This window comes from Apis dorsata, unplaced genomic scaffold (genome assembly GCF_000469605.1).
Source record: "Apis dorsata unplaced genomic scaffold, Apis dorsata 1.3 scaffold_326, whole genome shotgun sequence".
NCBI classification, from domain to species: domain Eukaryota; kingdom Metazoa; phylum Arthropoda; class Insecta; order Hymenoptera; family Apidae; genus Apis; species Apis dorsata.
In genome coordinates, this window is record NW_006263594.1 from 439960 (window position 1) to 455112 (window position 15153).

Here is a 15153-nt window from a genome sequence, read left to right on the forward strand (position 1 = left end):
AGTCTTTTATTTGTACAAATGAAAATATGATAAGTGAATGTGCTCGTTATGAATTTTTATTTATATTGTGAAAAGACTTATATATACAATGCATAAATATATGTGTGTATATATATATGTGTGTGTATGTATTTATATATATATGTATACATATATATATATATGTATGTATGTATGTATTATGTTTATTATTCTTGTTTTAAAAAGTATGTATTCTTGCAATGTTAAATAGTAAATCTAAAACTATATATGGTTACATTTATATAAAATTATATATTTGAAACAGGGGTAGTCAAAATAATATCTCTATATGATATGTATGTTATAAAATAAATTGAACTATGAAATGTTAAAATGCCAAAAAATTTATACAATATGAATGAATGAACATAATATAATTTAATTTTTAAAATTAAAAATTATATATATTCTCTGAAAATAAAGTATCCTATATATAAATTACTAATCTCATAAATTTCAAATCTTGATTTTATTTATATTTATTTTTAATAAGTATAAATTTTTATAATAAGAATAGATTAATAATATAGATTAAGTTAATTGATATAAGCAGTTAAAGTTAATTGGTATAAGCAATAACATCTCATAGTTCAATAAAAAACTTATAAATAATATAACTATTCACTCCCCTGTCACATGTTTATTAAAATTATGTTGATTAAAATTATTAGATGTGCCTAATAAGTTACTGTTTACAAATAACAAAGTTTTTAATTGTTTTTAAATGTTATAAATGTTTTTCTTATTATTCTATTAATATATACATATTGGGAGTGGCAAAGAACAAGTTCCTGGTTATAAAAAAAGATGGAATAAATATATTCCTTGTTAAGAGGCTACAAAAAAAATAGATGTTATACTAATACAGGGTTAACAGACTATATCTACAATTGTTTTATAATTTACTTTTTCGCGGTTTACATTCCAAAGAATAAAAATGCAGTAAAAGTCACTTTATTGAAAGATCTAGTTTTATCATTAAATGCAACCAAATAAAAAGAAAATATAATATATTTATATATATATATATAAGTCTATCAATTGTTATTCCACTTAATGTTTTGTTTCTTATAACTTTGTTTTAATTTTTCATATTTTATTTGCACGAGTGCCTTAAAATACACCTAACAGTATTTGTCGTATCGTGTTATGTATATCATATAAGATTAAATGAAAAAAATTATATATATATATATATATTTCTATTATTCTTGTATAATATATGCATAATACATGTTGCAATTATGAGAACATTAAATTATATACTATTGCATAATAAATATATTGCGAATAATTTTTCTATAAATATGTAAATCTCAAATTTATTTTACAACTTTTACTGTAATTTTATTTACAATTTATCTATGTAAGTGTGTCTTTTAAAATCATTTATATATATTTAAAATAAGCTCTATAATAATAATATAAACTAAGAAAAATGTTCTCTTGATTGAAGCTTTGTTATGCAGATATTTTAATGATATCATTGTGTGTTCTATGTGCCTAAATTTTAAGAAATTTGTATGCATCAGAAGTTCAAATATGCATAATATTACTTATATACATATATTCAACATAATATGAACATGCATCACTTGTACATTGTATGAAGAAAAACAAAGTCTAAAAAATTTTTATAAGTATAAATTATTATGTGATAAAAAATATATCAGTTTAATTTTTATGCCATGTTTCACAAAAAAACTAAGTTTATTAACATTAAATATTCTGAATATTTAGTTGTGTGAATATCTATACAAATTTTAAATATATCAAAATCATAAATGTAGCAATTTATCATATGATATTAAATTTCATTAGCGATTTAAATATTACAGATTCTTCATCTAAATTCAAATAATTTAGTAATGTTGTATCTATTAAAGAACCAGGATATTTTTAAATATGATTACATTTAAAATATATGCTTTATTTAGTTGAACATTGGTTTTTTAAAAAAATTAAATTGCTGACTTCCATTAATGTAAATTATTATAAGATTGCACTGATTCAAATATTATCAGTTAAAATAATTTATATTAAAAAAAAAGAAAAAAAAAAGAAAAAAGAAAAGTGAAAAGAAAAAAAATTCTTTTATCATTGATAGCAATATTATTATTTAGTTTAAAGATTTAAAATTTTTATGTGCAAGTTATCAATTTGTAAATCAAATTAATTATAGAGGTGGATTTATGCAAACATTTATAAATCAATGAAAAAAATTTTCATAAGTCAATATTATATATATATCCATCTATTTTTGATTTATAATCTTTTTATATTTTTTAACATTTAAATTATCACCTATAATGGCACTACTTAGATAAGGCAGATCTGTATAGAAAAATAAGTGCAATTGTATATTTTTACAAAGTTTACAATTAATTATTCTATCAGAAAATACTAATTTTTAAAATGGTCATTAGCTGTGCAATTCTAAATCAAATAAATTATTTATACAGTTCTGCTATAGTTTTATACACAATGTGTGATTAACATAATAAAATAATTGTATGATATACATTATAAATAAGCTATAAATATGTTTTAGATTTGTAGCATTTTTTAAATTTCATTATATCCAATATATAATATATATAAAAATTTTAAAAACATTTTATATATATATAATATATATAATATATATATATATATAATACATATATATTTTATACATATATATTTTATACATATATATTATATATATATATATACATATAAATATTATAAAAAAGAAATTAATAATAAAATTTTATAATTGTTTAATTTATATGAAATTATATATATGAAATTATTATGAATAAATTACAAAAAATAGATTAATAGATATTTTAAAAAATAGAAGAAAGAAAAATGTTACATATCTAAAACTAAAACCATTCCATAATTAGAATAAGAAATTTAATTAATAAAAATAAATTGTATGAATCAATAGATTATTTTCTGTTATTGTACTTAGGCTACAGAAGTGTATGCAATTGCAAAATTTTAGTTGATATATTAAAGAAATAATAAATAAAAAAAATTATATGTCTTTTTCTAATCCTTTAATATCCTTTTTTTTAATCATTATTTGTTTATCTGCTTTTATTTATATAATAAAATTATACGATTATAACATTTCATTATTTTTAAAAATTACATTACTACATTTTTGTTTTTCATAGGTAATTATATTTATATACAACAAATTCAAAATTGCATTGAATCAATATATCTATATACATAATACGAAAATGTATTAATTATTCTAAAATATAATATAAAATACTATATAATGAGTATTTAATAGATCAATTTTATTTACATATTTTTTCTACATGTTATTTTCTTATTAATAATTGAAATAAAGATAAAATTTACCATTTAATAATTGGTAATATATGATTTCAAAGGATTCAAAAAAATATATTAATATTATTAATTAATTTAATAATTTAATTAATTTAAAATAATATCGTATATATTTGATATTTTTTTTAGATATTTTTAAATAATTTATTATATGTTTTAAAATTTTAATATATCGCATATATAAATTCTTGACTAGTTTAATCAAATGTTACATAAAGTTATTGATCAAAACGGAAAGTCAAAAAGCATGCGCGTTTTTCTTACTTATAAATGACAAGAAGATGATGTTTTACAAAGCTTTGCAAGTGTTTTTCCATTTTTTTACAATTTTATTATGTGTATCTGGTGAAACGTTAGTAAAAAAAAATGAAAAACGCACTAATTTCAGAAACAATTATCAAATGTGCCTCGACAGTTTTAAAATTCACGAAGATAAAATTATTCGAACACAGGAATCCCGAGATATGGGTGCTAAATTTTTAAAAGAATACGACGTTGATTCTAGAGAAGACTGTTTAAAGTTTTGCTGTGATACTGAAAGTTGTGATGTATTTATTTTTGAAGAAAAGGTATAAGAGTAGTTTTATAGTAGATATAATATAGTATATATAGTATATATTATAGTAGATCTAATATAGTAGAAAAATAACAAAAATTCTTTTGTTTTAATAATTAAATTATTACATTTTATTAATAATAAATTAAAATATATATTATACAGAAATCAGGAAGTTGTTATCTTTTTCAATGTGGTCCATTACATGACTTTAAATGTAAATTTACCAATCATGCTAATTATAGTAGTGCAGTACGCAACTATAATTCACAATTGGAAAAAGAACAAGAACATGAATTACAATCTCTTAGGTAGGCAATAATTATTTTGTTATTTATAATATTTTAATAATAGAATAATAATATTTTTTATATGTAGAAAATTATCAGATCCAGCACCACCAGAATATTTCTTCACAGAACCATCTATGAAATTAATTACAACTTTAACACCAAAATCATCATTGACAACATCTCTACCTATTAAGCAAGGTACATAAAAATCAAAATTTTATATGGCAAAAATTATAATTTTATAAGGCAAAAAAATAAATATATTATATTTTTTAGTTTGTAGTAGGAATCAATATGAGTGTCGTTCATCTGGAGATTGTATAGCAGTATATAATGTATGTGATGGTATACCACAATGTGCAGATGGATCTGATGAAGCAGCAGATCTAGTATGTCCCACAGAAAAGCCAACAATTTTGCCTTCTATAATTCAAGGACCTCAATCACCTTCACCATTATTACCTGTTGATATAATAAAATATCAACAAATGATTGATCAACATAAATCCCTCCCTCCTATGTATGCTCGCATTCCAGAAGTTAATTGGAAATTGCCTAATTTATCTCATAGAATGATTCCACAACAGCCTCTTTTATATTCAGTTCAACGAATGGAAGTACCTCAAATACATAAAGGTTTTGCTGCACCAGGATATGCATGGGATTATCAATCTATGTATGATCAAAACAAAGACATTTATAATTCGTTTCATGAACAAGGAAATTCAAATCCTTATGAACGTAAGTAATGATTATTTTACTGAATAAAATGGAATTATTAAAATATTTTATTTGTAGAAGATCAATCGCATATATTTAATCATAAAGGATCGGGTATAATAGGGGAAAAAGAAATAGACAGGTAATATATCTAATATATACCTAATTAAATAATATATATTTAAATAAAAAGTAAAAACTTAAAAAAAAGTTAAATAAAAAATATAAAATATTTAAATAAATATTTAATTAAAACTTTTAATAATTATTAAAAGATATTAAGAAATTATAAAAATATTAAATATTTATATTTAATTTTTAATTATTTTAAATTATTTAGTGGCATCTATTCAGATATAAAACATCCATATATATCACATTTTCCATCCTCGAATAGAGGCAAATGGCAAAATAATCAAGTTTATCCATCTTCATCTTCAATATCAAGTGTGCAACAGAAGCAAATATTTGAAATAGAAAAAAGTGTTATTATTACAACAACACCTCCTTGTGATGTATGTATTATTATGATTTTAAATTTTTTGATTTTATGATTTTAAAATTTATCGTAATAAAATCATACATAATAATATAATACATAAATAAATAAATAAAATAAAATATTATGATCTTAGACATCACATGAACAAAAAGATGTTTCAAAAAATAAAGATAATAACAAAATCTATCAACAAGAAGATAAACATGTACTACATGAAAAAGAAATTAATCAAAATAATAAACAAAATACATTAAAAGATGAAACGCCAAAATTTAATCATATTCAAACAAAAGAACCAAAAGGTATGTTTTTTGATTAATTATTTCTACTTCAAAATTTTATTATAAACAATTAATTTACATATATATATTTTAGAACATAAAAATATAATGGTTATAAAAGATCATATTAAAGAACATGGGAAAAATACCTTAATAGCAGAATATTTAAAAGCAAATGAAAATGAAGTTCTAAAACCTAGGGGAGCAGTTATATCTTTGGCTTTAGGACTTACAATAATAGCTATTACAGCTACGTTAATTGCTTGTCGATTGCGAGTTGTTCGAAGACGTGGAAGACGACATGGACCATATGCCTATGATGCGGATTATTTAGTAAATGGAATGTATCTTTAAGTGAGTATGAATTTTTTTAGACAAAGTTTAGTGATATTTTTATATTATTTTAAATAATTATATAATAAAACATGTTTTATTTTAACACTTTGATTTTAAAACAAATTGAAAATATTTATTTGTACTTTATACTTATGAAATCTTTTTTGCTTTTTTTGATGTGCAATATATTTTATGTAAAAATAATTGTATTAAATTTATTAATATGCTGTAAAATTTCTATATATTTTGTTAAATTTATATTATATTTACAAGAAAAATATTAAAATATTTCATGAAATAAATTTTTAATCAAATAACTTATATTCATCAAAGTTATTTATTCTAATTTGATATTGATTATATAATAAGTTTTGTTTTTTGAAAATATTGACAATACAAGAAGAAATTAAAAATTATCAAATAGAATAATTTCTGATATAAAATACTTTCATAATATGAAAAAATTTTAAAGAATTTAATAATAAAATTTTGTCTATGGAAATTTAAGACAATATATTTGAAAAAACAGAACTAACAACTTATAACAAAATTATATTTATACATAACTTTTACAGCCATATAATACATAAGGTACATAATTATTCTCAATAATAAAATCAATGTTTTCAAGATTATAATAACTATCTATTCTAAAAAAATTGTTTTGTTGCTTTTTATATTTTAATTTAATTTTTTATCTCTATAAAATGTTCTTATTTGAATTTTCTTGTATTTCTAAAAAGGAATACATGTATATATACACATAAATTCGATTAATCTATTATTAGATATAATGCAAATATAAAAATTACTATATTATTATAATTCTATATGCGCGTCTAAAATTTTCAAATAATCATATTTTTAAGTACTGTAATATTATTTACCTTAACTAAATTCAATAATGTGTATAAAATAATATTATAATATTAAAAAAAAAAATGGAAGAACTTACTAACATTTTTCCTATTATATATTTATAATTATTTTCAATAATATTAAAATAATCAGCTAGCTAGTAAATTGAAAAAATTTTGCATTTATTAAAGAAAATAATTCTTAAAATTCTTTTACATTATAATTTTAAAATTAATAATTAATCTTTCAAAATATATAATTTTTATCAAACAAAATAATCATTTTTCAGTAAAAAAGACAGTCTTGTTTTATTAAAAAATCAATTATTTTTAATTTATAATATATTAATTATAAATTATTTTTATTATATTCAGTATGTCTGAATAATAATTTTAATTAATAATAGTTCAATTTGTATATAAAAAAAATAATATTTACTTAGATATGAATATTGTACAATTGAAAAATATTAACAGAATAGAAATAATTTCAATTATAATATAAAAAAATAGAAGATTGTATCATTATTGATACTGCAATGACAACAAGTGAAAATTATGATAATGTTTATAAGTGGGACTGTATGTTTGTTTAAAATGAAATAAAAATATTATTTAATAATATTAAACATTGTATTATTGAATGCAATTACTGTCGACCAGTAGCTCCTGCATTTTTCTGTGCTTGTATAAATTCAGGATAATCAATATATCCATCATTATTTGTATCATCTAAAGACAGTATTGGATCTATTAAAGTAACCAATTCCTCATCCTTAAATAATTTTGGTCCAGTATTGACTCCACCTACTTCTTTCTTCTCTTGTTCTACATATAAAGTATTTATTATATTCTCCATAAGGTTAATAATTTAATAATTAATAATTGATTAATACATACCATGCCAATGTATTAAAGACTTTATAAGTTCACAACCATCTAACTTATTGTTATTATCTGCATCATGCATTTTAAAATAATGAAATTGTAATTCTTGTTCTGTCATTTTACTAGTATCTATTGGAACTTCCATGTGTTCTGCAATATGACTGTAAAATTTTTAATAATTACTAAAGTTTAAATGATTAATAATAATTATTCTAAATATATGTAACATACGCTTTTTCATGCACTATATTAGCAGCATTGAGTATTGCTTGTCCATGTTCTTGTTGAATTGGTACCTGATGAGTTGGAATGTGCTGTTGTTGTACAGGTACTTGTTGAACAGGAACTTGTTGCATAGGTACCTGTCCTGGCATTTGCTGGAACTTTATAAATTTAATATATAATTATTTTATTAATAATTTAGAGTTGATTCAAAAATATATCACATTTAATATTATATATTATATTTATTAATAATTAAGAAATTAAAAGAAAATAAAAATTATTAAATTTTTTTTCATTATTATATGAATGTACCTGTTGTTGAGGAATTTGTTGTGGTACCTGATGTACTTGTTGAAATTGAGGCTAAAATAAATAAAATATAAATTGATTTAATAAATGAAATAATAAATAAAAAAAAATATTTTCATGTAATTTAAAGATATTATATTTTTGAACATTAAATAACAGAAAGTTTGTATTAAGCTTCAACATAATAGTAACCATATGTTTGACTATTTGAAGAAAAAAACTTACTTGTTGATAATGTTGGGGTGATACACCTGGTGGAATTCTTTGTTGTTGAGCATATAAATATTTACAACAAAAACATCCGATTATAAAAAGGCACAATGTCCAATTCATGTTGCAATATTCTACAACACATAGATGCACATATATGTAATTATATATTTAAAATATATAAGAAAAATGATATATACATATTATTACATTTAATTATACTGTATTATATTATAAATCACAAAAATGATAATAAATTTTAAAGATTATTAAAAATACCTTGTTTATGTTATACAATGAATAAAATTGACATGTACGCAAATATCTTGCTCATTGGCAAGATCAAATACCGGATTATAAATTTTGAGGTTATGTTACAAAAGTTATATACTGACGTGGACAGAGCACAAGTATTACTTTCCGCTATAGTTCATTCGATATATTTAAAATATAATAAAAGATATGAATAATAAATTGTCATTAACTATAGTTTACATAATTTGAAATTAAAATTATTAAAAATTAAAAAAAGATCATGTGTTTTTAATTTTTTAAATTGATAATTTTTTTATGGATTAAAATAGAATTGATGGATGAAATTTTATTTAATAATTTAAGATACTTTATTTAGTAGATAAAAATTTTAATAATTAAAAATTTTATAAAGATTATAATATTTCATTTCAATTAGCAGAAATTGATCAATTAATTATAATATTATTAAAAATTATTTATTAATTAACAAAATTATTTTCAAGTTATCGCTTCAAAATCTATTAATCAATTTTTTCATGATGAAAGTTCATACCTTTGTAAATTAAAATCCATTCTATTATATACATTGTTTTAAAAAAACAATGTTTAATAAGAAATATGTTTACAAGTTGTTGAATTTCTATAAATGAGTGTAAAAATACTTCTTATTTACATATTAAATTAAATTTAAATATTAATTAGTTAAAAAAATGTAAAAAAAATTGAAATAAATCCTTATAGTAATACATATTCTATTTTTATACAAAATTTAAAAATAAATAAATAATATTTTACTTCTAATCAATGAGTTAATCCCGCCGTTGTGAGATTCGTACTTTCACAATGGCGGAAATATATTGCTTCTCTCGATATCAAATTTGTGATGTGATTATATTATTTTAAAAAATTGCTAAATAATTTATGACTATAATAAAGTTGTAAAAAGAAATAATATTATTAATAAAGTGTTTATAAATAGGGAAACTTGAAAAGTTTTGTTGTTTAGACAGGTATGTATCAAAATTACGCGGTTTCGTTAATTTTAGCACTAACTTTTGTGTTTTATACAATTTCAGAATTCAGAAATTTATTGCCCGTACCTTTTAATTTGTCTCATATTATTACTTGTATTGGAATAAATAAATTAGTATATAAAATATTGTGTGTGTTTAATAACCCATAATTTGAGATATAATTTAATATCTTTGATTTCAAATTCTTATTTCTTAAATATTTTATTTAATTTAAAATAATTAGAAAATATAATTTTTTGTTTTTATTTCTTTATTTAAAAAAAGAAGTGATATTATATATCCAATTATAACAAATGGTCAAAAATATATAAGATAATGTGAAATTTCACTTATTACTTTTAAGAGTATTTTTTTGGTATTTTTTTCATATTTTAGAAGACCAAACTATAAATGGAAAATGCCTCAAATATTAAAACATCGGAAAGTTAAAAAACCACAGAAGAGAGTGTTAAGTAAAAGAAGGCATTTTTTAACTAATTATCGTGAAACTAGGTCTTATAAACCATGTAAGTTTTGGAAAATTTTTTATAGATTACATGATATCTTTGATATATAACAAAATTTAATTGTTACAGTATGTAAACAATTAAAAATGAACAATAATTCATTAGCAAAAGCATTATCTAGAGAAAAGCATGAATGTCAATTATTATTTTCTCAAAATGTTGCTTTAATTGCTGAAGTGCAAAATTTAGGTTCAGCTTGTACTAAACGTGATGTAAGTTAAGTATGTTAAACATAAAAATATTTATTTTTATAAATATATTAAAATTAAATTTATAAAAATATATTTTTCAGGCTATTATATCAAATGTCCTAAAAAATGCTAAAGAAATGCTTAAAATGCTAGTAACAATGACTAGCTATTTAACAAATACAATTTCATCTTGTCAAGAATTTACAGATTCTGTTGCCAATATGAGAATGTCTTTTAATTCTGCTGGAAGTAAGATTATATATTATATTTTATATTACTTAGATTTTAAAATAAATAAAAAAAATTATATATATTGCAGAAAGAGAATCAATAAAAAGACTGTCAACAAAATCTCCAACTAGAGGAGTGGTGAAACCTATGGTGAGCGGTTACACCATTACAAAACCTACCATTAATTTAAGTAGACTAAATATGCAATATATTAATAATTCATCAAACTTAAGTATAATACCAGAAGTAACAACACCACCCAGAAATCAGGAAGGAAGCAGTTTAAGGTCTCCTCCTAATGGAGTTTCTGAAAGACGTAATTGTGTAAGTATTTTTTAAAATTTAATAAAATTTAAAAAACAATAAATGATTTTTTATTATTAAAAGAATTTTATATTGTAGAAAAATGGTCGCACATACAGAATGCCTGAAAGATTAACTGTTACTTCACCAGAAGATAATGGTATGCTTTTTTAATAAAAAATTAAAAAACATTAAAATATAGATTTTGATTAATATATAGAAACATTGATTTTAAGATTAAAACAAATACTTTATTTACTTTTAGATGAAAATGGACGAAGATTAAGCGAAAGAAGTAATAGACATTCTGGAAGTATTTCAGGAAAGCTCTCAAAATCAAAATCAAGATTGTCAAGGAATAGCAGCTCAAGAAACAGCAGTTCACGAAATAGCAGTTCAAGAAATAGTACTTCGAGGAATAACAGTTCGAGAAATAGCAATTCTCGATATAGTATTGAAAATTTTGAGCATATAGGAAGTCCTAGAGTAAAACTTAATGACGTATCGAAATTATTGCAAAATTCTCATACCATTAATATTCGTATGGTTTGTGTCATTAATAAATTTATTTTTTTGATTAAAACTTATTTTTATATTAATTTATATTTTAATTGTTATATATATAGTTAACAGAAAATCAAAATAATCGAGAAACTAATACATCAAAACATATTTGTGATATGAATCTTGAAGATTCTCAAACACAAATTATACAAGAAATGTCTTCTTCTAATGAGTCCGAACAAAATAATAATGAAAAAATCGAGAGCAAAGATGAACAGAGCAATAATGAGTTGGATATTACAGATCTAAAAGAGAAAAAAAAAATTAATGAAACAAAAAACTGTACATCAAATTGGGAAGATCCTCTTGAAGGACCAAGTTGGTTATTTAACAATTCTCAAGTCGTGCCTTCTGTGACTAATAAAAATAATAAGACTGATAATATAAATATTTCTAATGAAGATATTGTAAGTTTAACAGAATCGAGCGATATATTCGATGAAGAAAAAACTATGTCTATGTCAATTACACATTCAAGTCAGCTGTATAATTCTAATAACAGTAAACAAATGAATGATGAAAATGAATTTGACATATCTCAACAGAATGAAAATAATACTTTTCATAACGTAACGCTACTGACAGATGCAAATGATGATGAATATAAACCTCAAAATGCATCTACAATGAATTTACAAAATTTTGTGACACAAAGAAGAGGTTATTTTGAAAGTGAAGATGAAGATGATTTTACCTTGATTTATACGCAACGTCCATGTAATATGAATTTCGACATAAATGATTTAAAATTACCAGTTTTGGAACAATCTACTTTAAAACCAAATATTAACCAAATAGTTGAACCAGAACCAGAAATAACAACCACTCTTCGACAAATATCCCAGATTTATCCAATTCCATCGGTTTCGCACAATACTTTAGATGAATCTGAGTTTAACCAGTCTACCGTAAAACTGCCACTGCTTGCGAATAATGATTATGATGATAAAGAATTGACTATATTAAAAAAAAAATCCAAATCTTCGAGGCAAAAAAAAGTGAAAATAGTTCAGACACAATGTAATGATTTTGTTGAAACATCGTTATTAAAGAAAAATAATTGTCAAAAGAAAAAGAAAGATAAATTCGTGAAAGATCCAAGTGCTGTTAAAGTAGTGTTGCAAAAATTGGATGAATTCGATGTTAAATCAAATGAAATATTGTCTCTCAATTCCAGTCAATCTTTGTAAGTATTATATTAACATCAGTATGAATATATACACAATATCCGAAAGATATTATTGTAAAAAAAAATGATTAAACAAAAAAATTTTATATATATAATAATTTTGATATAATATAACTATACTAACTATAACTAAATGTATAAATATATACAAGTTATATTTGTTTCCTTAAATACAATCAATTTTTTGATGCAATTAATTAATATAATTTAATATTCCTTTTAAAAAAATTTTAATTATTTATATTGAAAAAATAGTTAATTTATTTTAATTTTAATTATATAGAATTTGATGTATAATAAAATACATGAAAAGATACTATATTGCATTTTTTTAACTAATTTTTTTATATAATAAATATTTTACGAATTATTTGCAATGATATTAAATTCGGATATTTCGTATATATTTATGTACAATTTAAATTCTTATATGTGCAGAAATTCTGTACCTACTCGCTCTAATTCAAGTGACTCGGAAAGTAATTTGAGTATCAATAGCTCTTATAGTCGTCCTAGAAGAAAACGTGTTCCAGTCAATTTTCATGAACCTAGTTTGAAAAAGTGAGTAATATATTTTATCTTCATTGGAGATTGAACATGAAGAATTTTGTATATTTTACATTATTTTAAATAATTGTTTTTTATTTCAGAAAATTACGAAGGAATCAATAATTATGCTATGATATTTTTCCATACTCGAGGAATGATTGATAAAACACAATAGTGTGTTTTTAAAGTACATCGACGTTCCCTTTTATGTAAATAAGTTATTAATGCATATAATGAATATTATTAAAAAAAATTTCCAAAAAATAGAGAAATTGATTTTACTAAACATTTATAAGTGTAAAACAAATTAATACTTCGAACCATTTTGCTTCCATTGTTGCGCACAGTTTTGTTATACACAGCTATTGTTAATTATTCACATAAAATCGGCTTGCTTTGACGTAGTCATAGCTTCGATGATTTTGACTTCCTCTTGTAGTATTGTTCGTATATTGTACTTTTTTGTATACTTAATTACGTTTTAATGAGTAAATAAATATTTAAAAATATGAATTTCTTAGTTATTCCATTAATTTACATTCGAAAACAAGCAACGAAAATATTGTTTTATTATTAATGTTCGATAGTGGAATAATGATTATTGTAAAATTGAAATTTCCTTAATTTTTTGCACAAAGATCACATGTTACTATTTTTAATTTTAAGTAATATTACTAGAATAATTTTTAAAATTTAGATTATATGACTTTTTATAAATTTTATTTTTAAACTTGAAAAATATATAATAGATACATAAATATAAAATATAATATATTAAATATATTACATGGCAACATTTTATAATATATTTATCTTTATAAAGATATAAAATTGTCAAGGATCGATGATTAAAATACGTATTACAACTGAAATCGAAAATATAAATTTTAAGGTTATTGAGAAATTCTTCAATCTAAATTTTAATACAATTTAAAAACAATCGATTTATTGACAACGTTCAGAAAGGTCACATCGATGGACAAATAAAAAAGTTAGAACAAATATGGAGCAAGAAGTGTTACGTATATAATGAATTTAACTTCTCTTAGCCTATATAGTTGTAGAAAATCTGATATACAAATGGAAATTAATTATGTTTGTTTTTATTTCAAGATAAAAGAAGTTTACTATTGTTTCGTTTAAATAGATATTCGATTTGTGATTTTATTTGGTAGCTTATCAACCTAATAAGATCTTTATAAAGTAATTTTAACTTATTCTTTTCTTTCTACTTTGTTTATGTTTTACAATATCTTTTAATTTTGTTCTTTCAAAATATATTCTTTTAAAATTTTATATTATTATTTTGACTAGTTAAAATCTGGTCTAATAGTTGATATGATAAATATAGTTATAAATAAAGTTCTGCCACATCAAGAGCTACAACAATTCACAGTGACGTAATTGCCACAAACTTAATTGAACCGCTACCTGGTAGCAATTGCAAGGCGTGGGTGTATGCACGCGGAACTTTTTGGGTTAAAATCTAAACTCGACGTTTAATTTGCATAGCTTATATAATAATTTGTTATAAAACTATTTTCAAATCAATATAGTTGTAATATTGTGTAAAGTGCTAAAAAAAAAAAAAAAAATATCTATCTTAAAATTTTCATATGATAAATCTTAAATATTAATATAGTTTTATATCTTAAATGTAATATTATTTTAATTTTTTTTCAAAATAAAATATAAAAAAACAATAGATATATAAATCCATTAATTATTAACATTTTTTTCGAATTATATTTAAATATTTTTTGTATTTTAATTAATTTT

The 15153-nt window shown here is 21.1% G+C and overlaps 3 protein-coding genes across 5 annotated transcripts; 2 read left to right on the plus strand and 1 right to left on the minus strand.

Annotated features, from left to right (window-relative positions):
* Positions 1-3589: 3589 nt before the first annotated feature.
* LOC102672498 lies at positions 3590-6361 on the plus strand. Its single transcript, XM_006617772.2, has 8 exons — positions 3590-3944; positions 4097-4242; positions 4310-4422; positions 4501-4965; positions 5053-5086; positions 5285-5459; positions 5580-5748; positions 5822-6361. Exons 1-8 carry the CDS (start codon positions 3657-3659, stop codon positions 6079-6081), a joined length of 1650 nt encoding a protein of 549 aa, XP_006617835.1. The 5' UTR covers positions 3590-3656; the 3' UTR covers positions 6082-6361.
* Positions 6362-7085: 724 nt separating this feature from the next.
* Positions 7086-8989, minus strand: LOC102672263 (multiple coagulation factor deficiency protein 2 homolog). The gene is made up of 6 exons (XM_006617769.2): positions 8832-8989; positions 8568-8686; positions 8346-8396; positions 8040-8191; positions 7821-7969; positions 7086-7748 (listed from the first exon to the last, which is right to left on the minus strand). The coding sequence occupies exons 2-6, from the start codon at positions 8673-8675 to the stop codon at positions 7570-7572; spliced, it is 639 nt and encodes a 212-aa protein (XP_006617832.1). The 5' UTR covers positions 8676-8686; positions 8832-8989; the 3' UTR covers positions 7086-7569.
* A 620-nt stretch (positions 8990-9609) lies between these two features.
* On the plus strand, positions 9610-13884 carry LOC102672019 (probable ATP-dependent helicase PF08_0048). Of its 3 annotated transcripts, none has more exons than XM_006617768.2 (10): positions 9610-9817; positions 10217-10347; positions 10417-10559; positions 10640-10787; positions 10858-11093; positions 11172-11232; positions 11338-11618; positions 11699-12822; positions 13264-13390; positions 13476-13884. In XM_006617768.2, exons 2-9 carry the CDS (start codon positions 10239-10241, stop codon positions 13388-13390), a joined length of 2229 nt encoding a protein of 742 aa, XP_006617831.1. In that variant the 5' UTR covers positions 9610-9817; positions 10217-10238; the 3' UTR covers positions 13476-13884. The 3 variants fall into 3 exon arrangements, with proteins under 3 accessions (XP_006617831.1, XP_006617830.1, XP_031367354.1); XM_006617767.2 differs by having other exon boundaries at positions 13264-13386; positions 13476-13497; XM_031511494.1 differs by lacking the exon at positions 9610-9817 and having other exon boundaries at positions 10239-10347; positions 13264-13386.
* The last annotated feature ends 1269 nt before the right edge of the window (positions 13885-15153 follow it).